Source organism: Triturus cristatus, chromosome 6 (assembly GCF_964204655.1).
Source record: "Triturus cristatus chromosome 6, aTriCri1.1, whole genome shotgun sequence".
In the NCBI taxonomy this organism is placed as follows: Eukaryota; Metazoa; Chordata; class Amphibia; order Caudata; family Salamandridae; genus Triturus; species Triturus cristatus.
This window is the reverse complement of record NC_140589.1, coordinates 561,814,635-561,840,621: the sequence shown is the minus strand read 5'-3', so window position 1 is coordinate 561,840,621 and position 25,987 is coordinate 561,814,635. Positions and strand designations below refer to the sequence as shown.

General features: G+C 43.3%; 1 protein-coding gene across 1 annotated transcript in view; it reads right to left on the bottom strand.

Annotated features, from left to right (window-relative positions):
* Positions 1-25,987, bottom strand: part of LOC146817397 (dynein axonemal heavy chain 5-like) — a 1,608,734-nt gene that overhangs the window by 405,258 nt on the left and 1,177,489 nt on the right. The window contains exons 75-77 of the mRNA XM_085609634.1: positions 16,606-16,695; positions 7,819-7,964; positions 7,630-7,713 (exon numbers count right to left, since the gene is read on the bottom strand). Of these exons, the coding sequence (XP_085465760.1) occupies positions 7,630-7,713; positions 7,819-7,964; positions 16,606-16,695 (320 nt within the window). The remainder of the gene's footprint in view (positions 1-7,629; positions 7,714-7,818; positions 7,965-16,605; positions 16,696-25,987) is intronic.

Here is a 25,987-nt window from a genome sequence, read left to right as displayed (position 1 = left end):
CTTCATTGTAAAAGATGTACTATAAAAATCATTTCTTGTCAATAAAGTATGTACTTCACTTCCTGAACCCCCGTGGTGATGGAACTTGGAGCAACCGATTATAATCGATCATTGGAATAAAGCCCATTCCGAACCTCTAATATCACGGATTCTGCCTCTCATTTTACTGAGCTATTTTATTATGTTTCTGTATCAAATTAAGTCCAGGTAAAGGAATTTTATTTACCACAGTTGCATTCCACTTCTTTAGTATATGATTTGGTCTCCCCCCGGAGACCACAGTGTATTTGTGCTTACTTACCTGTTTACAATTGAAGTATTGTGTGTATTGCATTGATATCTCCGAGTAGGAGATATACCAATGTGTTAGTGAGTGTTAATAATACATAGACCTCTTGTTATAACTACACCTGAACGCTGCTCTCTACAGCTACCAATCAGAGAGCTTTCTATGGTTGTCTAAGACAACTAAAATCACCTTAAGGGTTGTCTGGATTAGTGCAAGGTGATTCACTTAAATAACTGTGCACCATATACTAAGCCAGCCTCCTAAAACATGTTTGCATCAGATATAGATAGAACAGAGGGAGAAACAGATGAGTCATTCACAAAAATGGAGGAAAAGTGAACAGAGGCTATGAAATGTGATAACACTCCGCAGTCATTGGGTGGAACGGGTGATGCAGAAACAGTATAACTTGTGAAAAAGGAAGGGATGGTAGCAATGATATGTGGCCAAGTAAAGCTGTATACTAATTGTGAAAATACCAGAAGAAATAATGCACTGAAATTATACAGCACATTAATCCACAAATACGATTTTGAAAATCTTGGCAACTAAAAACAATCAGACTTAGAGAAAAAGAAGCATTTTTTAATGGGCTGCATGTAAAAGTGAAATGTGATGCATTCTTGTTAGACCTGTCAACCTTAGGGTGGTGTTCCCCCAAACCTGTTGCCTTACTCCTCCTTTTTAGCTGATCTAATTTTGTTGGCCTTAGGACTCCACTTTACCACTGGCAACCAGTGCTAAAGTGTGTGTGCTCACTCCATAAAACATAGCAACATCTTACACCCAATTGGCACAATTAATTTACCTAACAGTACCTGGTAAAGAAGTACTAACTGTACCCAGGGCTTGTCAATTAAATGCTGCCAGTGAGCCTGCATCACTAATTGTACCACCCACTTAAGTAGCCTGTCAAACATGTCTCAGGCCTGCCATTGCAGCCTGTGTGTGCAGTTTTAAAACGGACATTTCAACCTGACAAGATACGCCTCTTGCCAGGCCTAAATCTTACTTTTTAATACCTGAAAGTTAACCCTAAGGTCGGCTCTACACAGCCCAGCGGGCTGGGTGCAGTGCATGTAAGTAGGAAGTTTTACATGTCCCGGTAGTGAAAAACTCATAAATCTGTTTTTCACTACTGCAAGGTCTGCCTCTCCCACAGGATAACATTGGTTTACCTTATTACGTTTAATAGATTATAAATTTTAATCATGAGTGGGAAGGAATGTTGAGGTCTAAAGTTACGTATTTTGAAACCCTATTTAGTGGTAAAGTCAGATTTTAAGTCACAATTCTGAAAATGGCACTTTTAGAACATTTTCGTTTTCTTGTCCCAACCATTTGGTGGTGCCTGCAGCCTGGGTCACATAACTAGGTGTAGCTAGCAGTTGGTTTTTGGGTATTGCTCGCAGTCAGTGAGACAAAGGGGAAGAGGTGAAGGCAGAATGGGCCATCTCTGATTTAATAGGGGGTAGAGCTGTCACCTACCACACTTGCACATCACAAAGGCTCTGCCTCACCACACTCTCAAAATGTTTCATACTGGTCTTTGTGCCCCTAGACAAGCTCGGGCCAGGACAGGGGGCATGTAATTACAAATACTTCTTGGGGTGGAAACCTCCTGAACCTTCTCATAGTTTAAAGCTGGTACCAGGTATAAATATTGGCCCCTCAGACTCAACTCCAGAACGTTCTCCTACTTCAAAGTTGGCATCAGGTATAAATATTTGACCCTGAGACCCAAATCTTCAGATCACTTCTGTACCTGTGAACTCTGCCAGGAATGCGGACTGTCCAGCTGGAAGTCTGCCCTGCTGAACTGCTTGCTGACCAAGGACTGCTTTGCTGCCAAGGACTGCTGTTGCTGCACCAGGACTCTGCTGTTGCAGTGAGCTGCCCTGCTGAATCCAGCCTGCCTGTGTGGACTCAGAGCTCCAATAAATCTGTTGGCTGCCCCCCTGTTGAAAGCCACATGGACATAACAGGTTTCTTCTATGTCATTACATCTCCAAGCATTTCGAAGCAGTGCGGCGCAACCCGCCATTGACTCTGGCCCAGAGCGAAGCAGCTCGTCTTCAATAGCGACGCATCTCGTTGCAAGTCCTTACAATCACCAGTGGCTTCTTGGATGCCAAAGCAGCCCAATTCAACACTAGCCCAGCATGACGCATCTCATCTCCTGCACCGACGCATCACAGCGCAGAACTCTGCCAACCTCACCTACTTCCTCGAAGACAATGCAAGACCTCACATTCTAGCTCCTCGCTGATGGCACCTCAATGCCAGCTCTTGCATCCCAACTCAAGGACTTCACATCACCATGCCCAGGCCCACAAGGTAATTTTGCAGCGGACTGAACGCAGTTGTGTATCCGGTACATGCTCCATTGCGGTCAGCATGAACTTGTGACTTGATCCCGGTGTACCACAACCAGATAACCACGGTTGGCCCTTTTTGCTTCTTAGTGCACATCTCCTGTTCCATTAATTGGACTTTTGTTGTTTGGTTGTCAAATCATTTATTACATTTCATTTTATTTTTAGGTCTCACCTAGGCAGCGCTTGTGCTGTCTCTGCGAGACATGCTGTATTCAGGATATAGGCTTTAAAAGCTCCTCCCATTTTCAAGGACTGTCCCTCTCACATGTGTTGTTACTCAGAACTTGTGAGCACAATTTCTTTCTTTAATCTGCAGCACAGGAGACCAGTGCTTGTAGTTTACAGAGCTTTGCTGTAAACAGGGCTGTAAATCTTGCTACATTTGCTGGGCATTCAAAGACCGAGGTCTGTTTTGGCTGCAGCTGACTCCTCCTCCCTCCTGCTTTTAAAACGTACAGCCTGGTGTCACGGTTCTTACCTTCCTATGGCTGCTGCCACCTCCGTCTCAGAGCTCAAAAAGCATTTGCAATACGATAGGTCTCGCATTTGCAAGAGTTTGAGTCTTGCTGTTTTCAACTCAACCTGAGTTTAGCTAGGATTCCGTGCGCCCCTCGGGCTGGTTGTTAATCTTGGATTGCTTTCAGTGTTCAAACTTGCCATGACCTTTTCACTGTAGCTTTTATTTTGTGTGTATTTTGTAGAAAATTAATATTTTTGGGTTAACAAGACTCTCGTTTAGAAGGACCATTCCGCTTACAATTGACATTGATTTACAAGTTTTACTGACCCTTGCAAGAAAACTACTGTTTTGGGTTTAACAGGGCTTTCGCTTAGAAGCACAATTCTGCTTACAATTGATTGTGATTCACACGTTTTACTGGCCCTTGCTAGACATTAAGTATTATACGTGAATGTTTGAATATTGCCTGTTTAGTATTTAGCCCTACATTCACTTTTTTTGTGGAGGGTTCCAAAACGGAGCCTGGAATCGCACATGCTCGTGCGTGTGCGATTCCTTTTGGTCCATGGTATTGGCGTTTGCGGTCGTCTTTTTTAGAAAGACAGCAAGCAATAGGCCAAAGGCGGTCGCGTTGGTCCGCCCATGGCCTATTGGTGTCTGTTACCCTCACGCCGACATCTGTTTTCAATTATCGTGCCCAGACACGGGCGCGATAATTGAAAACAGATCGTTCGCTGTGGCGCGCGCGCACCACTCGTGGGTTTGTTTTCAGAAGCCAGGTAGCTTCTCCGGTGCGCGCCGTCCTCTCATTCCCTTGGCAGTTCAGTCACACTAAACCTGCAGTCATTTAGCCCCTGATGTGAGAGCGCCAAAGACACTCCCTCCCTGTTCATGCAAATCACTTGAGAACTTCAGCCAATAGTCACAGGCACGCCACTTCACAGGCAGCTGAAACAGGAGAGCAACTTGCTTTAATTCTTTTTTATTTCTACGGCGTCGGAGCGCACGCTTTGAGGAGACCTCCCTGCTCTGGAGCAAGCCCAGCCTCGGGATGCATTCACTTTCCTGACGACGTGTTTTTTGTGTGTTTTTTCCCACGCGTGAATCACATGCACCCCTGCCCCAGTTACAGCGTGAGCACCAACAGGTACTCCTGTGGGAGATGTGTAATGCGGGCTGAGGTGCTTTTTACAGAAAAGAACGAGAAGCAAATCCGCCATAGTGACAATACAAAACGGGCTTTATTCAGGAGAATTCACGTGGGGCAGCAGGTGTCTGCTTAATCAGAAAAAGGCTACAAATACGCATAAATAAACGTTGTGTACAATGCTGTTTGATTGGTGTCTGCAGGATACTTCTGTTCAGCATAATGATTCCATCAGCCTGAAAAAAAAACTTTCAAAAAATGAATTACAGACAGCGAACATTGTACAGGAAGGATTTTGTTTTCCTTTTTTTTCATTAACGACGTGTGATCGGACTACCAAAGAGTCAGATGTCTGTGCTCCAAGGTGTAAAACAGCAGATGCCGTTGGCATCCGGTGTCTTGCAAAGGCAAGCATGTCAGAAAGATTATGAATGAAAAGTGTATTTCCTGAACTCCAGAATTGCAGAGCTGATTCTCAACGTGGGATCTCCGTGGGACCTTGACATTGAGACATTCATGAGCTCCGGAGTGCCGCAGGACTCGGAAATATTAGAGACGGGCAAGCCAGCAAGGTAACAGGGACAGCTGAGCCAGAGCAGAGCCAAGAGTCTCTTTGTTCTAGGAGCCTGAGAACGGGCCGCGCCATCCAACTACCTGGCATGTGCATCGTGCGAGAACAGCAAGGCTAAAAATATGAGAACAACTCTTCAAAAAAAAAGAAAAAGTATCATTTTACTTTAGGACATTAGAATATTACTACAGTAAAGGACATATATTAGAAATAATAGTTTCAAGGAAAAAATGTAGACAAGGCATGGACGAGCTGGGCCCAGGGCCAGGCCTGCCTGCATTATAACCCCCGCATTAGGCCCACTCCAACCTGTACACGCATGTCATAACTTGCATAATTTTTTTAATAAAGTTACATCAGATGTGTGCATTTGTTTTTCTTGTGATAAATCTTAGTCGAGGTTTGTATTTAACATGTATGATATACTTTGCGTCATGCCTTCATAACTCACAATGGCCAGTCATAAATCATTATGACAGGCCCATAAATCATTCTGAAGGCCATAAAACTTTATCTGACAGGGACCATATGCATGACAGGCCATATGTCACAAGTAGATGACAGGTCATAAATCACCTTTGCCATATATCAATCCAGTCCTGTCATTTGCTTGTCATATTTATGATGCCTTTAGTTGTTGGGGGTCATAAAGTTTCTTGTGGATTTTTCTCTGATCGCGTTGGGAGGTAGACTCTCATCACTGTTCGGCCCAACTCATTACCTTGTCAGTCCACTTTGAGCCCTGCCGTCTGGTGAGTCTGGGCTGTGAGTGCCATGCTCTGCTTACTCCCCCTGTTGGTATATTCACCCTGCTGTAAGGCATCCCCAGCTAAGTGGCCAGTGGCAGCTGGTGACATTTGAAAGCGGTGAGCGTAAAATTATTGTCGTACTGCACAGTGGCGAGCGAGCAAAAAGTTTTGGAAAAAAGAGTGCACAAATTGTGCATTTTCAAGCATAATTAAAGTTTGAGCTATTGGTGTTGCATTATTTAGCATTATTTAGCAATTCCAATAGCTCAAACTTTAATAATGCGAGACCTATTGCATTGCAAATGCTTGTTTTTCTTTTTTATGCTATTTTAGCTCAGCTCGTGTTTAGCTGGAATTCTGTGCACCTGTTGGGTTGGTTGTTAATCTTGAATTGCTTTCCGTCTTCAAAACCAACATTCGCCCTGACCTTTTCACCTTTGCTTTTAAATTCTATGTATAGTATAGAAAATGAATGTTTTGAGGTTTACCAGGCTTTCGCTTAGATGTACCATTCCGCTTGCAATTGACTGTGATTTACTCGTTTTATTGGCTCTTGCGTGAAAATCAATGTTTTGGGGTTAATAAGGCTTTCGCTTAGACGAACCATTCTGATTACAATTGATTGTGATTCACACATTTTACTGGCATTTGGAAGACGCTGCGTATTATATGTGAATGCTTGATAAGTGCATGTTTCGTATTTAGTTCTACATCTAATTGTTTATGCAGTTTTATATCCCGTGAACTCGCACACAAGGTATCGAAGCGATTTAGATTAGCACCAGTTACATTACACAAGGACACATTTAATTATGGTGGGTACAGGGAGATTAAAAGATTTGCCCAAAACAACAGCATTTTAAGCCAACACTAAAACTCTACTCAGCTCCAAAGTTCCATCATCAGATGCTCTGGCTGTTGCACCACAAACGTGATTTATTTTGTTCCAGCCTTATAGGTGCCGGCTCCATCCCCAGCCCTACCTAACAGGCACAAATGCAGTTTTTTTAAAATTAATATTTCACTAGCATACAATTGGCTTTATCCCTGCCCTTTTAAGATGCTTCATAACTCACATCCCCAGTCCTTCTGGCTGTTCAGAAGCAGCGATTTGTAATATGCAACTGCCTTATCTTGACCAGTGTGCACCGCATTATTGGTCTACCCAAAGCACTATTCCGCTTACAATTTGGCACGAGGAGATTAAGCAACGTGATTTTTTCCTGTTGTATTTACATTTTGCTTTTTTCATTGCTTTCAGCTCAGTTCATGTTTGGCTGGGGCCACTGCATACAAAAAAAGCAAAACACATTGTCATTTCCAACACCAAAAGCTCTAACTTTCACAAATTTGAGACCTATTGCATTGCAAATGCTTATTCTAAATTGGTGTGGGACTTGCCTTGTACTGTGTTTCCACTTTATTACTGGTTTAAGTGCTGCATAAATACTTTACATTGCCTCTAAGTTAAGCCTGAATGCTTTTGTGCGAAGCTACCAGAGGTTGCGGTTTGCTTGTGTTTCACCCTGATAAGAATTGTGGTTGCCGCTTGAGTAGGGTTTACCTCCCTCAACAAGTAACCCAATTTCCTACAGTATTCAATCAAATAAGGGGAGCAGGATGACACTATGCAGAACAGGGAATTAACTAAATGCTCTGTTCTGCTACTAGGAGTGCATTCCAACTTAAAGTTTCGTTATATCCAAGAATATTATGAGGGTTCTTTGGTGGGACTAAGAAGGAATTGGATTGCCTTCATAAAGCTCCCTCTGTATGTATGTTAGTTAATGGTTATGCTTTAGTCCTAGAGTGCACTGTTTTGTTACAATAGACCCTATACCTCCTTGAATCTAGGTACAGAAGTCAGAGGGAGCCAGTAAAGAGATTCAGAATGATGCTGGTATGACAGAAAATGGTCAAAAGGTGTGGGGCTCACTCATTGCTCCTCTTGGAATCCCAAAAGGGAATACAATTTCTGGAATCCGAACAGCGCACACTTGTACACACACATACGCACACATACACACTTTCCTACCTGTCCAACAAGATATGGTGGGTTTTGGCATCGTAATAATCTCTCAATGCAGCCTTTATCCACTTTAGAGCACCAGTGCATCACCTGCAAGCACAAGGCATACACATTTCTTCATTGTCAAAAACAGATAACAACTCTTATCCACTGTAAAGAAGCATTACACCCAAAGGGTTCAATCTGGATTGTTACCTGGTTCTTTACATATTTCAGACTGCTCCTCACTTCTTCCAGTTCACATTTTACTTTCTCAATCTTTTGTGTAATCTCATGAATTTGTGACACATTGCTAGCTGCCTTCATATTCCAAAAAGCTTCATCATACTCATCTGAGTCATCTAGAAAAAGTATAGTTTGTTCAAATAAGTATGCTTGTCACAATCTTTCTTTGTTTCTTTGATCAGATACAAAATGTGGAGACAGCATATAAAAATGAAACAGAGAATATTACTACCATTGTTTGTTTGTATAGCCCTGTACCCACTGCTACACATTAGGCATCCCCTTACATTCACTAAAGTCATGAATTACAATGCCAATCTCGATAATTGTACATCGTTGGGGGATTTCAAAGGTGAGGGCCCATGTTCTTTGACTTTCATACATAAAGGGAGGAAAGGAAATACCACTAAATCTTGTTGCACTAAAATATTTTCTTGATAGTTTCTCCTATATGGGTCAGTCTACAGCCGGAACAAGTCAAAAGAATATATTTAGATGGCCGTTTTGAAGGGTTTGAGTAATGCTCTCTGGCAGCAAGAGATCTGCCTCCAGAGTAAATAGTACAATCATTTGTAACTTCACTGGTATTAAAGCTTGGATTTATTGCTACAACTTCTTGCTTGATTCTTGGTGTCCAGGGGCTTTACCCAAAATAGTGCATAACAAGAACCCCCATTTCATTTACAATGATACCCATGTAATCCTTCAAAAATTTGGATATCCGAGTCATTTTCTTGAACAAGTGAAGGATATTGAATGTAGACTTCATGCTAGGGGTTATTCAGGAAAAACGATTTGTAGGGCTAGAAATAGGGCCATACGACTTAATAGGTCTGACACCCTTAAAAGTACACCATATAAAGACAGAAAAGATACTAAGTCCTTAGTAAGACTTGTGACCAATTACCATCCCTGGTCACATAAGCTTTATGCTATTTTCAAAAACAACTGGTCATTACTAACGGCGGATAGATTGTTGGAACAATATATTTCAAAATCTCCTAGTATTACCTATAGGAGAGGAAAGACAATTCAAAGCATCATTAGTCCGAGCTATCCTAAACAGACACCAATCAAAAACACATGGCTTGACTCACTTAACATTCGATCCCACACATGTGGTAATTGCAGCATGTGTAAGTTTACTAAGAAGGGAATAAAAGACTTTGAATATAATGGATCACGCAAGTTTCAAATCCGTGATCACACTGATTGTCTGACCAAGTTCGTTGTTTATGTGATTCAGTGCAAGTGCAGCATGATCTATGTGGGTAGTACCATCCGCCCCCTTAAGGAACGCATGGCAGAGCACTTTCGTGCCTTAAAAAACCTTGATATTAGATACCCAATAGGTAGCCATGCATCCACATGCCAGAAACAGGGATCCTCATTAGGATTTCTTTTTCATGGAATTGAAACTGTGAAGACTGACCCTAGAGGTGGTAATAGGGAATTGAGGTTACGGCAGTGCGAGGCACGATGGATTTCTAAATTACGTGCAGTCGAACTCGGAATTAATGTGGATCACGAACTACATTACTTTTTGAATACATGAACAGAACTTATTTGTGGATCTGCTATGTCATCCCAACTCACCTAGTCTGAATCTTTTGCTCCACAGTTTGGTTGCTGATCAATTAGAACAATAATGGCAATGCTTTGTGATATGTACTAAACAATTTACTATATTGGAGTATTTGTAAATGAATGATCCAAATTGCCCCTTTATTTTTATACATTAATATTAGTAAGATGGAATATTATTGCTTTTGCACTAATTGTCAAAATATCGCTTATTATTAATTCGGTATCTTATGTTTGTCTCTTGTTTGTGATATTGTAATTTTTGATATCTGATCCTTTTTGTCATTATTCGGTACTGATATTTATGACAAATTGAAATGGTATTACTTTATGATCATTTATGTTGGATCATAGTACCTTTTATACTGATCTTATATATTTTCTGCAACTTGATGTATTTTCATAATATGTCCGCTTTTTCTTTTGGGACGTTTGGCTTTACCACATACTAGACACCCAAATATAGGTGGTCTTTCCTCATTTATACATGATGACTCCTTCTCTCCGCTGTGGTTTCTTTTCATGGGTTGCTTTTGTGACATTCTGGTCGGTGATTTGATGTCACTTGGAAACACACAATTGTGTCTGTACTCTAATTTAGGGTCTCGTTTATCGGATTGTATACGTCTGACGATTTATTTTAATACCCGATGATTGGGGTATATTTTAATATCATGACACTCAACAATCTAAAGTTATATTTGTATATATACTTTATACGTTGGGGTTTTTCGTTCTCAATTACCTTTCAAAGATGGCGACTCCCATATAATACGTTTTGCCTTTTAGTCCTTCTTCTAATTAACTATTAGTGACGTACACGTCGGGGCGAGTCCTTATATATTCGGGACTATCATGGCGCCCGTTTGTTTTATTTACACCGGATTCCAGAACTTTATCGGAGTACTCTCCGTCTTCCAGGTATGGCATTTGGGTCTAGTATGGATGGGCTTACTGTTACCGCCTAGTTGTCTCCATTTTTCTGGAGACTCTTATTATCGGCAATGTCACACATTACGGCCATATATAGAGGCCACTTGATTATTGAGTAAAGAGGGATTGATGCTCCTCTTAGTGGAGAACTGTTGTCTAGATGGCCCGGTTTTAGGGGCTTATGATGGTAGTTTGTTTTATGTTCCCGATGGGATATAATTTATGATGGCAAATAGACTGGTATATACTTTTTGTGTTTACAGACTACTTATTACTTCCTGAAAATATACGCTGACTGGGACATACTCTCGGAGTCAGATTTGAGGTAATTTAATCTCTTGGATCGGTGTTCCGTTTTTTTGTTGTGTTTTTTATCTTTAAGATAAACGTTACCGAGTTATGTCTATTAGAAGTACTACTTCATATGGGTAGCTTTGCCATAAATTGTTGAATCTCCTCGATATTTTTGATAACTTTGCCCTGACGTATTAAGTTCGTGATATAGGAATTTTTAAATTTCGATCTCTACTTACTTTTCAGATATTTGGCATTGCAATTTATTGTTTATAAATACTGACTGAATTACTCATCCTACTCGTCACGAATACTATTGCACTAGATGCTACTCAAGCAGAGTTTTTACTCTTCATGGTGAGTGTCATATATTTTTGCTCACGTTTAGATTGCCATATCGTGAGGACACTTCATTCAACTCGAATATGAGGGAGTTTAGTGGTTACTCTTAAATTCTCTACGTTCGGGTGGACACTTATATCTTATTATAACGACGTTTAGTCATTATATTAAGTGGCAATATCTGAGGGGATATATGACTTGGGCATGTGATTGAGCTCTTGAGATTTTTCATTTTTCTCCTCTTCTGCTATATAATTTATGGATTACTCTTTCACTTACCCTTTCGTGCACTTCTATATATTTCTATCAGTGACCTAACCTTTTTGAACACACTATTGACGTTATAGTGACTATCACAGGGTGCTTTCTCATAACCTCTTATTCTTATTTTTATTTTATTTTCTGGGTCATTTTTGGCGTTACTGTTTGAATGTTTTATTTTCTTGTGCTGCTGTTAATCAGTAACATATGTGATTAGCAATGAGACATTGTCTGATTAGTAATTTTTATCATTATTTTGTAGCCCTGAGGAAGTCGTTTGGGCCATTTGCCCTAAGACGAAACACGTGTTGGCTGCATACATCCTTGGTCGATTTTATAGAATATGAGACTAGGACAACTGAGACAATAAAGAAGAAATTTCCTCATATATACAGATTGGACCTTGTTCTTACATAATTGTTATCTTTATATTGGACACTGATTTTTTCCTGCTCGTGAACAACCCATTGTGTTTACTACCATTGTTTGTTTGTATAGCCCTGTACCCACTGCTACACATTAGGCATCCCCTTACATTCACTAAAGTCATGAATTACAATGCCAATCTCGATAATTGGACATAGTAGGGGGATTTCAAAGGTGAGGGCCCATGTTCTTTGACTTTCATACATAAAGGGAGGAAAGGAAATACCACTAAATCTTGTTGCACTAAAATATTTTCTTGATAGTTTCTCCTATATGGGTCAGTCTACAGCCGGAACAAGTCAAAAGAATATATTTGGATGGCCGTTTTGAAGGGTTTGAGTAATGCTCTCTGGCAGCAACAGATCTGCCTCCAGAGTAAATAGTACAATCATTTGTAACTTCACTGGTATTAAAGCTTGGATTTATTGCTACAACTTCTTGCTTGATTCTTGGTGTCCAGGGGCTTTACCCAAAATAGTGCATAACAAGAACCCCCATTTCATTTACAATGGTACCCATGTAATCCTTCAAAAATGTGGATATCCGAGTCACTGCACATAACCCTTAAACGGAGCTGGGTGCGGACTATGCAAACAGAATGTGAATGTGTGAGAAAGAATGGTGCCAGCAGGTAAACGCTGTTTCACGCAGTACTAAACCATTAGAGGTCCCCTTAAGAACATTCTCCCTGTTACATTAGGAAGACCAAAGGGAACCCACAAAAATATTATTTAGAAAAGTATGTCATAAGTGAGGAGACAACCCTGACCATAGCTTTTACCAATAACGCTTATACACTTCGTACATAGGGACACTTGTAACCTTGTGTAGGTACTCCAAACAATGTAGTAAACAAAAGGGAGAGTTAGGACAGTCTGTAGGCCGTCCTTGTCCCAAACTAATATTGTAATAAACAACAGAGACAGACCACTTGAAGAGTGGTGGGGTCACCCTATTCGTGTAGGGCACCAAATGGGCTGTTAAAAGAACCCTCACACACCAACCTGGTTGGTGTCATGCTTCATCATCGGGTTCCCAGCTGGGTAGCCAAATGCTACCCAGCTGTGCTACGACACCTTATTACAGTGGAGCGGGTTTTTTTTTAGATGCTATGTGTGATGAAGTGATAATGTGTAGTGAAAATTAGAATTAAAAATACCTCTGGGACCTCACTAACCTATACTTTATTCCCAGTGGCCCAGGGTATATTAAAAATGAGCGAGATGGATAATATGTCAGAACTACTAGTTGTGTCTGGATTATCCCTTGGTCAACATGTTTCAGATCACGGTAAAAATTAAAGGATCTTTCTTCAGGACCTCTCTAGTGAATAGTGGTCTCATGCGACGTCGCGCCATTTGGCCTGTTACTAAGAAGCAGTCTAGTGCTTCCACTATGAAAACGTGCTATCGATGTCCTGACGCACCGCGTCTTCAACCGGGATACTGATTAGTCAATAACATTTAAATACACCGATGGCTACCCTGCCCGCGAGGCATATCCCGTTGCAGTGGAGACCGAAATAGGTGCTTTTGCGGGCGAGCTCCAAGACTAAGTAAGACTTTTCCATGATGAAAACCGGTGTGACACACGCTCAGTATTTCCACAGTATGGTTTCTTTTTTCCGCCTTTTATGGACCCAGACTGTTCGTCTAATTGCTTCCATTTTTATACAGAGTTAAAGATAGGAACTCACTCCTCCCTGGAATGAAGCGGCCAAAAAACCCTTTGAATTACGTAAATTAAACGAAAAATTACAGTTTTTTTCACTTTCACAAAAAAAAACAGACAGTAACTGCGCGCGCAGTGCGCACACTTTAACACACACATAAGCGGATTCTTAATCGCAAAACTTTGTCACCATCACTTTATTTAAAGTGATAAGTTATACATCATGCTACGCATAGGCGCTAGAAAAAGGATAACTTCGCGCAGCGCGCGCGCGCAACAGATAGAAGCAGCATGCTCACCACAGTTTGGCGATAAGCATGCTTGTCAAGCCCACAACCAACACCACACATCTCACAACGGTTGTTGACATAGGGTACAGATAGAAACAGCATGCTCACCATATTTTGGCTATAAGCATGCTTGTCAACGCCGCACATCTCACGGCGGTTGGTGACATAGGTTGCAATGCACCTTTGGACGTGTTTTTCATCACAAGCATGTCCACCATAGTTGCTAATAAATGTGAATTGCGTGCATGTGTATGAATGTCTTTGCACGTATGAGTGACACTGAGTATTTTGAAGCACCATTTGGGCATTAATGGAATGGCAGTTAATACCCATGTTTACAAACAATTTGATATATGTTATATGTTGTATTGTCCTGTCTATCCTTTTCTTACAGGTATTTTTCCATTGATGGAGCCTGCAAACACGGTTTGTCCATCACACCATGACATGCACACCTTAGGGTGTGTGCAAAAAATACATTGACACGTGGTGATAAGTTTTACCACTCACCTTTTCACTCTAAAACCACTATTCACTAGAGAGGTCCTGAAGAAAGATCCTTTAATTTTGACCGTGATGTGAAACATGTTTACCAAGGGATAATCCAGACACAACTAGTAGTTCTGACATATTATCCATCTCACTCATTATTAATATACCCTGGGCCACTGGGAATAAAGTATAGGTTAGTGAGGTCCCCAGAGGTATTTTTAATTCTAATTTTCACTACACAATATCACTTCATCACACATGACATCTAAAAAAAAAACCCGCTCCACTGTAATCAGGTGTCGTAGCACAGCTGGGTAGCATTCGGCTACCCAGCTGGGAACCCGATGATGAAGCTTGACACCAACCAGGTTGGTGTGTGAGGGTTCTTTACACAGCCCATTTGGTGCCCTACACTAATAGGGTGACCCTACCCCTCTTCAAGTGGTCCGTCTCTGTTGTTTATTACTGTACTCCGAACAATGCAACCTTAGTGAGGCCTACAGTACAAAGGATCATCAACTGGCCATGATGAAAAAGGGAGTATAACTGCACCATAATATTAAGTACTTCCTCTGCAAATTCATATTTACAAGGTGCAGCTACTCAGGGGTCAGGTGTGCACCTGCAAGTAGGGTATCGAACCCTGCCCTAAAATTACATCATCAGTTCCATCTAAAGTGGAAAGATACAATTTTGGCAATCCTTGGGGATGTTTTGGTCAGAAAAACATTGGAAGAGAGGATTTTTCAATTAACACATTGACAAATAATTGTTCTAGGGGCATATGCAATGAAGAGGAGAGAGCCTAAATAGCATTGTGATGTCATATAAATCACGAAAGAGTGAGAAGGAATATTTGGCCCATTGGGGTATCCAGGAAATGGTATGTTACCCCTTTGTGAACACAGTGGTATTTACTTCCCTAAAACGTGGGTGCAGTGTTGACAAGTCAGGAGATCTTATTATTCAGTTGCGTCTACACGTGGCATTAAATCTATCTCCACAGTAGAAGTTTCAATGTTTTGGAAGGAACAACAACGCTTTACAAAGTTGGATATGTAAAGAAAATTCTGGCCAACAGCATTTCCAAAGTCTTGAAAGATTGCTAGGTAGGAGACCACAATTCAGACTATTTTCAGCACTGCTCAAAGGCATGTCGTTATGGATCCTTTGCAGAGAACCCCAGCTCACCTAACTCCCCGGTCATCATTCAGGACTGACAAACTTTTTACTGGCACACAGACTGAAACATTGGAGGGCTAGATGGACTGTCTATATTCCAAAAGAATTACATGGATGAAACTCTCTGACAAAACCCACTGACAACTATATGAGCCTGCCAACAACAGCAAGCAAACCCGTCCGTGACATCAATTCATGGTGTAACAAATCAAGAAATGCTCTCCCACTGAACAACGATGTTTGGTGTCCACCAGAGCTAGTGATGCTGAAACTTGAATAGTAAGTGAGGAAGATCAGAGGAGCAGCCTCACTGTGGGCTCCATTGGATTCTGCAGAACCCACTGAAAAAACCCAAAGAAATTAATATGGAAGAAATATTCGGGCTCAGATGAAGATGGGATACACTGGCTTCTTTTTGGAGCTAGGATGGATCTTAAGCGAGAAGAGTCAGTAAGGCCTTATGATCTACAAATGTCTGCCAATTTGAAGACAAAAAAATAATTTTCCTTACTAATAATGATACGGATTTTTGAGTAGCATGAATGGAAATGAGAAAAACTTTTCAAAGTTCAATGGGAAAAAAAAGAATTAAAGGAAAGCATCTGTTTTTGATCTTGCTCAATATAACCAATCATACAAATTCAATGTGTTAATTTAATTTTGATGACATACAAGAGCTTTGGTAATTGTTTATGGATAGATATTTTCTTGGCTCCTGTTTCTACACAACCAGCAGTAAAGAACCATGTATACGTTCAGAACAACCGTGTCTCCATAGAGCTCCTTCATTCAAAAAACATTGGTCAATGTGAAGGTCCAATCATCAATATCTTGATTTCTTGCCACTAAGCATTTCCCATGAACATTGACAGCCTTCTTGCAAATGCTGGCATCATCCTTTCAACTCACAAAAAACTCCTGTGCTGGATTACTCCTGAATATGAACACAACAGGTTAGTTGTAGAACTAAGCAACATTCTAGTCTGCCTAATAACAACAAAATTCAAAAAGACAACATAATCGCCTTTACTGGCCTGCAAATAATTCGAACTCATAGGGTCTTGACAGCATTCATATAAACACTGAGCACTAAAGTCAATAAATATTATTCATGTTTAATTTCAATGTAAAGGTTGATAGAACCTTAGTTCAAATTGTTAATCACCAACTACAATAGGTTAGACCTAGCATTACTTCTAGAACCCATTTGACCAAAAAACAGATTTTGTGCATAGGAGGTTTCTAGTTGCAATCCAAAAAAATACCAAATGAACTATATTACCTTCTTTCAACAATTCCTTTCCATCTTCATCATCTTCTGATTCACTCTCATTTTGAGCAAGAAAGACTTGAAGTATTTCACCTCCTATGCCTGTATCCACAGAGAAAGGGAAAGTTACACACAGACCTTTGTGTTGTTTCATGTCTTAAGTTTTATAAACAGACAGGCTCCCATTGATGGAGAGAGAGTAAACTGAAAGAGATAACTGATAGAGATAAACGGAGAGAAAGAGAGATACAGAGAAAGGGAGTGAAACCGGGGTGGGGACAAGAAGAGTAAGGAAGGTATAAAGAGAGGAGAGAGGAGAAACTGGCGAGACAAGAGAGATAGGCCAATAGAAGAAACAGGAAGAAAGAGATCTACTGAAAGAAATGGGGCGTAATGGGGAGGGGCAAAAGAGTGTAAAAGAGAAAAAAATGGGAGGGAGGGCTAACAGCAGAGTGAGAAAACAAAGAAACTAGAGAGGCAGGGAGAGGAAGAGATAGTTTAAAAGACAGCAAGAGAGTTAGTGATTCACTGGCATGGGCTACGAGAGTGCGGAAAATGTATACAGTCTTTAAAATGCTACAAATGATCTTTTGCTCTACTCTATTGTAATATGGTGTGAAGTAAATAAGGTCTGCTCCAATACATATTACATAAAGATTTTTCCACCAAGTTGAAAACATGGATGAAACTGTTTAAGCTCTATGATTTTTTTTCTCATAATGGGGAAAGGAAAAACTTATTTTTTCACCAGTTTAAAACTGGAAAAGCTCAGTTTAAGTTTGAGGCAAACTCAGATGCCCCTGTTCTTTATTACAAATGAAGAATGAACAGCACGCTTTCAGTTTAAAACAAAATGTAAGCAAAGTTAGTCATTTATCAGTTTTCAGTGGTTACAACATGTATACACATGTAAAATGTTTAATTTCATTACAGGTGTTCCAGAGTCTTTTCACGACAATTCTACTTTGCTGCAAAATTATTATTTAATATGGACTACTGTGGTGAAGACAGGGTTTTGCCTGCACACATTGATATGCTAGCATAAGCGTTTTAGAAGTTAAACGCCATCTTGCCACTTTGCTGCTTTTGCACACAACACCACAGGTAGCTGTTTTTATAAGTAAAACTGCTTGCTTGCTTTTTCTTCACATGACAACGGTCTGTTTTTCACATCCCTAGACTTACACCGTGACCTTAGACTGAACAGTGTGTTCAGCAGCCGTCAAGGTCAAATAACAATGTATGCTGTGGAATTCAGGTTGATCGGCCCACGCTCTAGACACAACAAGAACACAGCTGCAGATATCTGAAACTCTGGTGCCTTTAATATTGCATTGCATGCATGATACTGACACTTGGAGAAAAACTTTCCAGACACAGAGCGTTGCTGATCCTGTCATGTGATTCACCTAAGCTGATCTTGGAAGTATGGGGTTCCCCATTCAAACCTAGAGACCTTCTATTATTATAAAACTAGCTTCTAGCCAGGGGAGGGTGGTACACAAGGTGCTATAGGACCTGTTTCCAATATCATTATAATATGATTTCTGCCTTTGTGTTTTATGGAATTGTAACAATGCTGATGGTTTTATTTCTGATCATTTGTCTGCTTATGTGAGCCAAAATACTGCATCTTAGAGCACGTAGTTAAAAATAAACATTTTAAACTTTTCCGTGTCTCTGATTACTCACGTTGTGGACTGATATGAGAATAGAGACGAAAGAGTGTTCTTGATTCCCACCGTTCCTGAGAGTATCCTAAGTCGCATGTTCTGGGTTGTCTAATCATTGGTAGCTTCGCTGTAGTGTGGAGAATAAATGAGACACTGATGCTGGTCGGATAGGGGGTTCTGGGTACTGAGGTGAGTTTTTTGGTACACCACAATTCACTGAGGTCCTGGTTTCCTGCGCATAGTTCTGTGCATGAGCAGAATCCCCGCAGAATGGTGCACCTAATGTTTGGCTTTGTATTCAAGACGCTTTAGTAGTGCTTATATTTATCCAAGACACCCTCACTCCTGTTTCCGGTTGACAGAAGTGACGGATTAACCTACCTATTAAATAAATTATAGGTGTGTTCAAGCTTGGCAATTAAAAAGGTTTCGTTTTGAATTACTCCCCTTTTTTTGTGCTACCGGTTAATATTGATTGTTTTTCTTCTCTGCGTCCCTATGGCTGAAGATGCTATTGCAGCGCATAGTCGCGTACCACTCCGGCGTCATCTGACGCAGTTTGGGGTGCCCGACGGTGGAATGTCAGTAATCTTTGTAGTGAGTGCCGATGCATCATTTCCCTATGAGCTTTTCTACTCTTGGGTTACGTTTCCTGAGGTGGATGCGGATGATAACACATTCCACTCTTACACTCCTACGGCAGTTCCAGCGAATTACACACCATATAGGACGCCGGAAATTCCGATTTCCGCATGGCAGCATCGTATTTGGTTCAATGGCACCCTCCCCCACACCGTAACTTCGGTTAGGTCCCTTGTCCATCCCTGGGGCCACTTGGCCAGTCTTGGCTGGGTTCACACCCCATCCACGTTATTTGCTAGCCCCGGTGGATGACTTACTTCAGCTACCTACCGCCTTGATGGGGGCACCTGGGGTTGCGACGCAACCAGTTGGACCGTCCGGAATTTCTATTAGTCCCGTCATGGTTAATTTGGTAATGGGCAAGCGCCCCAGAATAAGGACGATATGCCTTATTGGCTGGCTGAAAAATTTGACCAGCTGGAAGCAGTATTTCCTAATACAACTCCTGTGGAAAAACACAGGATTCTTACAATTAGTGCAGAGGTAACAGATTGTGAGAACTGGGCTAAAGAATTTGCAGCAGTCTACGCGAAGTGCTTCGGCACACCGTCTATGACTGTAGTGCCCTCCGTTATTAAGCGTGTTCAGGATGAGAATGGTCCGGAGGCGGCGGTTGGGTTGGGAATGTGGCTTGTCGGCATGTTCGACGTAGTTGCTGATCTCATCCTTGCTAACGTCAAGGGAGATGCAGTTAACTTTCAAGTGTCGAATGAGCTGCGCCTCGTCGCCGACGCGATAAACCCCGGCAGTTACCAAGAATTATTGCGGAGGCTTATAAGACCATTGGCCGCAATAGTTTGGGAGTTAAGTCTTTTGCTAAAATAACAGCGTAACCGCAAATTCAGACGGTTAAGTCTACTAAAGTTGACCGTCCTGTTTTTCCTAAACAAGATTGGAAAACTAAAAAACAGGGGAAGCAGCAACAGAAACAGGGGTCACGTCCCGCGTCCCCAATACCAGTGATTACTGAACGCACATATGAGTTGCGCGATCACACGCAATTTAGATCTCCTGATAGATTTCAGGTTCCTGATCAACGTTCTCCTCGTTCTTCACAGGAAACATCGGTCTCACAAGCCGGTGGATGTGAACGCGGCAGAGGTCGGGGTGCCCCTCAAGGACGTGAGCAGCCCCGCCCGGCTGATGGTAAAGGCAAGCAGGACGACTTTCCACGTCAATGACCTCAGTTTCAGAAAAAGAAAGTTGCTGCACTAAAGGCGAGGTATGCCACAGATAGTGAGAAGACAGCTTCGGAACCTGACATGGGCACTAACGCTGCTAGACAGCGCAGCAGAGGTTACTATAGTGCGGCAAGCACTGCGTCCATATCTGAAGGCGATAGCAACTGACACGCTTACACGTTTATTACTGTAGAAACTGCTGACACTAGAGTTGCTCCCCCTGACAGACTATATGACATAGTCCTTTTAATTGAAAGTGACATACAACGTACATTAAAAGGGATTTTCTGTGAAAATCTGACCTCTACATATGACATTTTGTTAGCAGAGGCGGACTGGCCCCCACCTTTCGTTTCGGCAGCTCCGAGAGGGGAGGAGGTAACCCTCCCATCTTTCGCACACACTGTGCCGAACGAGCAAGCTCAGACCTTTCAAAAAGAATGGGCTCAGGTGCTTGCACCGGGGTTGTACCGTACTCAGGTTGGCTGGGATAAATTATCGCCATGCCATGAGATTCCATTACAGTCAATGCCACAGCCACAACTCCAGTTTCCCATGCACCGTGAAGCTAGAGCTCACGTCGCAGAAATCCTTGAGCAATTGGAATATCAAGGAGTAATTGAAACATGTGTGTCACCCATGAATAATCCTCTTTTCACTGTAACCAAACCTGATGGGTGTACCGCCTAGTTTTGGATTACCGCCATTTGAACTCTCATTGTCGGACGTGCGCAGTACAGAATACCCATAGTTTTTCCCTCGTTGATAGTCTAGTGAGAAAAAGGTTTAAGACCACACTTGACATTTCAAATGGCTTTTACAGTCATAACCTGTCCTCTATTAGTAGTCAATGGACAGCCTTTACTTCTGGCGGCAGACAAAAACAGTTAAAAAGATTAGCCATGGGCTACAAAAACTGTCCAGGCGTCTTTGCCGCATGTGTTGTCTCTCTGTTACAGAACATGGACCCTGATGCGTACTCGTATGTTGATGATATTTATCTCACAGACGACGAATTATGGCCGCATCTGTTTCGCGTTGACCACATCATTGTTATGTTTGCGGACTTTGGTTACAAATTTAACTTTGCAAAATAGCACATTGCAGAGTACACAGTGTTGTTTTTATGGGCTATGAGCTCAACAACGAAGGACGAGGTTTAGCACCTCACTTCCTGGATAAATGCGCATGTTTGCGCGCTCCGACGACTCTGAAAAAACTACAATCTTTGCTGGGTTTTTTGAATTTCAGGCGTACTTACATTCCCGATTATGCCCAGCGTATCAAACCGCTACATACCTTGGTACAACCTATTTTTACCAAATCTTGCTGGCTGCCAGAACATTCAGCTATACTGCACTCTTTGCAGGCTGATCTTCTTGCATCTAAATACTTATTGACACGTGATAACCACACAAGCCTTGTGATAAGAATCATACCTGGCGCAGTGGGTTTCACATACTTAACATTTAGGGCCTCATGTAGGTAGCGAAATACCGGTCGGTAACGGCCGATTTTCGATAAATATGCCGTTACCGACCGGTATTCAGACAAGTGAGATGTAGGAGTCCAAAAACCACTTTTCGGTAAATATGAGGCGGTAAATACCGATTCATAGTTACCGAATTCTAAAATACCGATTCATATTTACCGAATACATTATTAACGAATCGGTAAATATGAAGTGGTAAATATGAAGTGGTAAAAATTTAAAATGACATGTAGGAGCAGTCGGTAATTAAGAAATCCAGGAAAATCGGTAAATAAGAGTCGGTAATTAACACGGATGGAAAGCAGGTGGTAACCATCAACAATGCACATAAGCAATCCCAAAATGCAACAGCGTGGACAACATGGCCGCCATGTACGTCATTGCAAGGCGCCTACGTCTACAGGCAGCAGGACTGAGGGTGTGGCGACGGGAGGAACAAATCTACAGACAGCGCATCACACTATTCCAGCTGACTGATGCAGAGATACATGAGAGGTACAGGCTACACCCCGAAACCATCATGGACCTGATAAGGGACCTGCACCCACTCCTGGACCAGCCAACAAGAAGGGCGCACGCCATACCACCACATGTGCAGGTGCTCTGCAGCCTACATCTACTGGCATCCGGCAGTTATCAGGTGGTGACAGCTGCGGTGGGTGGTGTATCCCAGAGTTGCCTGTCCCGTTTCTTCAGGAAGTTCCTGGATGCCATGATGCAGAGAATGCACCACTACATAAGCTTCCCAAACACACAGGCTGCACTGCAGAAAACAAAAACAGACTTTTATCACATGGCACAGTTCCCCCATGTCATCGGCTGTATTGATGGTACACACATCCCAATCTGTCCACCAGCTGATACAGAGCACATCTACAGGAACAGGAAGTCCACCCACTCCATCAATGTGCAGGTGATCTGTGATGCAGGGAACATCATCACAGATATTGTTGCAAAGTTTCCTGGGAGCACCCACGACTCTTACATCTTCCAGAATAGTGGGATCTACACACGACTGAGAGCCGGAGAATTCGGAGAGGGATACCTGCTGGGTAAGTAACAGTGACGCCCCTTGAAACCTGCAAATCAGAGTGTATAGAGGCATGTAACTGATGGTTCCCTTTTACTCATCCAGGCGACAGTGCATATGCATGCCGTTCATTCATCCTCACTCCCTACCTACACCCAGCAACCCAGAGTGAGAGACGATACAACGTGGCACACAAATCTACACGCAATGTGGTGGAGCGCACGTTTGGACTACTGAAGAGCAGGTTCCGCTGCCTCCACAAGAGCGGAGGCGCACGCCAGTACAAACCCATCACCTGCTGCAAGATAATTGCCACTTGTGCAATGCTGCACAACCTTGCCACGAAAAAAGGTACAGATGTGGAACTAACATATTTTGAGGACAACGAGGATGAGTCAGGCCAGCCAGAGGGCAGCGCAGCTAGAGTGCCAACTGCAATCGATGGGAGAGAGAGACGGGCAGAGATCACATGCAACTATTTCTGAGTAAGTGAGGGGACACAGCGAGTTGTGAGAAGTCATGACGTAGTTTAATGTGGCACCACGCCATGAACACATGAACAGGCCAATCTGGCAATATGCCATCTATACAATGAGAATGTCCAGGGTTACGTCACCCAATGGCAAGTGGATAAGCAGGGCCACATCAATGTTTGCGCATACGCGCTGCAGTGGTGGATTGCACGGCCTGTGCATCCTCACTAGAGCCAACCCCAAGCCGCCTGCTGCTCCTGCGTGCTTCGGGGACGGGGGGTGTGATGCTGCTGCTGGTGTCGATGCTCTCCGCAGCATCCCCTGCAGCAGTTGTCGACGCCTGACTAGTCAATAGCACCCCTAGTGCACTTGTCACCTGCACCATCCCCCGAGACAGGTCGCTGCAGCACTGTGTTAGGCCCTCCTGCATCGTCACAGAGCGCCGGCAAAGTAGGGAAGTCGCAGTTGCCAGACGGTTGAGTGCCCTGCTGGTAGTGTCCCTTCTCTGGCGTTCCCGGCGCCGTGCTTCGATGTCAGCATCTAACTTGCTGCACAACTGCTGGATTGACTGGGACATGTCCCGAATGCCCGCAGCCATGCCGCCAATGTTTGTGTCCATGTTGACTAAGCTTGTCTTCATCACCCGCATGTGCCTCTGGACAGACATGACTGCCTTTGATTGCAGGCGCTGTTGCTTCAACATTTGGCCCTCGAGCCCCAAGAAGACACTATGGCCGTCAGTGGGTGCTGGTGGACTCTGGACACGCGACCTGCGGCGCCCTCTTGCTCCCGTCTGTGCTGCCTGTGAGGTGTGGGGCACAGTGGGATGGCTCCCTTCCTGGGGCCCGGTGCGGTCTTCTGGGCCCATGCTGTCGTCTGACGAGGTGTCTAAGGCTCGTAGCCTGGCTGCTGGACGCCTCCTCATTCTCACACCTGCAAGCGGAGATGTGGCCGGTGAATCGAACATGAGTGGCGATGCTGGCTCTGGTGGTGGTGATGCTGGCTCTCGGTGAGGTGATGCTGGCTCTGTGTGCGGCGAGGCTGGCTGTGTAGGTGGTGCGGCTGCAAGTGGGCCTGCTCCCTGGTCTGAACTCGTGCTGGCTAGAGGTGATTTTTGTGGCCGGTGTGCCGTCTCCCCTGCAGCATGCCCTGTACTGCATGATGTCACATCTGTGGACAGAAAAACAACATTGGCTCAGTGTCCCCGAAGGGCTGCATTGCAAGCGTCACAATCAATCATTTCACATTCCAATCTGTCCTCTGTCTCCTTGTGCCTCGAGTGCGTGACATGCCTTGTTGCCCTGTGACATTTACGTCATGGTTAGTGTTGCCCTGACTACATCTCCCGGAATGCATTGCCTGTCTGCACTGACACGTGTGGACTGCAGTGTGATTCTCGTTTCACAATGGGGGATGTGGGATAGGGGTAGGGGAGGCTACATTGCTGTGCTTTCGTCTTACCTTGCTGTGTTGCGGCTCTGGCAGAGCTGTCGGCGTCCCCAAGACCCACGACGCTCTCTTGCTCGAGTGTGGCCGCCACCAGCTCCTCCAGTTCGGTGAGGGCAGGTGCCCTGTTGGTTCCACCTCCGGTCTGGCTGGCCTCCTTCTGGATGTCGCCCATCTTCCTCTTGGTCACAATCCTCAGGTCATACCAGCGCTTTTTGAGGACCTCAATGTCCCTGTGGGTCACTCCCACAGCATTGACCTGCGCCTGGATGGCCAGCCATATGTTGCGCTTTTCGGCCTCAGGCACTTGCAGGGATTGCCTCCCAAACAGCTTCTGGTGCTGCTTCACCACCTCCTCCACCAGCACCTGGAGTTCCTTGGGGCTGAATTTGAGCTTCCTCCTCCTTTCCCCTCCGTCTTTCTGTGTTCTCTGGCTGGACATGCTGTTCGTTTCCCGCTCGCACATGCAACTGCTCCCTGCCTCTCCTCTGCACTCCGAGCCTCTCCAGGGTCGGCTAATTATGTACACCTGCCTGGGTGTGGCCACTTCGGCTAATTGTGTACACCTGCCTGGGTGTGGGCAGTTCCTGGTTGGGTGGGCTGTCGTTGCACAGGATTAGCTGTTTCGTCAAGTCATGTGATGTTATTTACCGAATCCGTACGTACCGATTCGGTATTTTCCGATTCGGGAGATACCACCTCGGTATTTTCCGATTCGGTAGATACCACCTCGGTATTTTCCGAATCGGTAATTATCACCTCGGTATTTACCGAATCGGTGAATTCCGATTCGTATTTACCGAATGTTACCGAATCGGTAACTGTTACCGAATTTTTACCTACATATAACTTACCGATTCTAATTTACCGATTCGGTACGGCTCGGTATTTAAGAACCGGTAAAATTTATTTACCTACATGAGGCCCTTAATGAGGGAGACATAATCCCTATTGCTTACAAGTCAAACTTGTACACTTCGGCTGAAGTGAGCTTTTCCACAGTCGAGAAAGTATCGACTGCTGTGCAGATGGTGATTCTAAAAGAGAGAGCGCTGTCGCAGGGGAAACTTATGTTGGTTGTCACACCGTATCCTGCCCTTGAGGCAATGACAAAGGCCAGTGTACCTAATTCTAAAGCTTTGCATCCACATTGGATACAATGGGCCACATCCTTGACGTATCCGGAGGTCACGTTTATCTTTGATTCCTCATTGCAAACTCAGGAGTACTTGCAGTATGAATTTGTTCATCCAGCTCCTCTGTCCATGCGCCCGATTGAGGATTACCATTGTATCATTTACACTGACGGTTCGACGCAACCGGCGATGGAATCTAAGCATGCTTATTCAGTGGCCTGCGCAATAGTGGCTGGTACCATTGTGAATGGAGAATTCAAATCAGATGTCGTGCACACGCAGACATTAGGAGACTGTACCACCCAGTTTGCAGAGCTATGT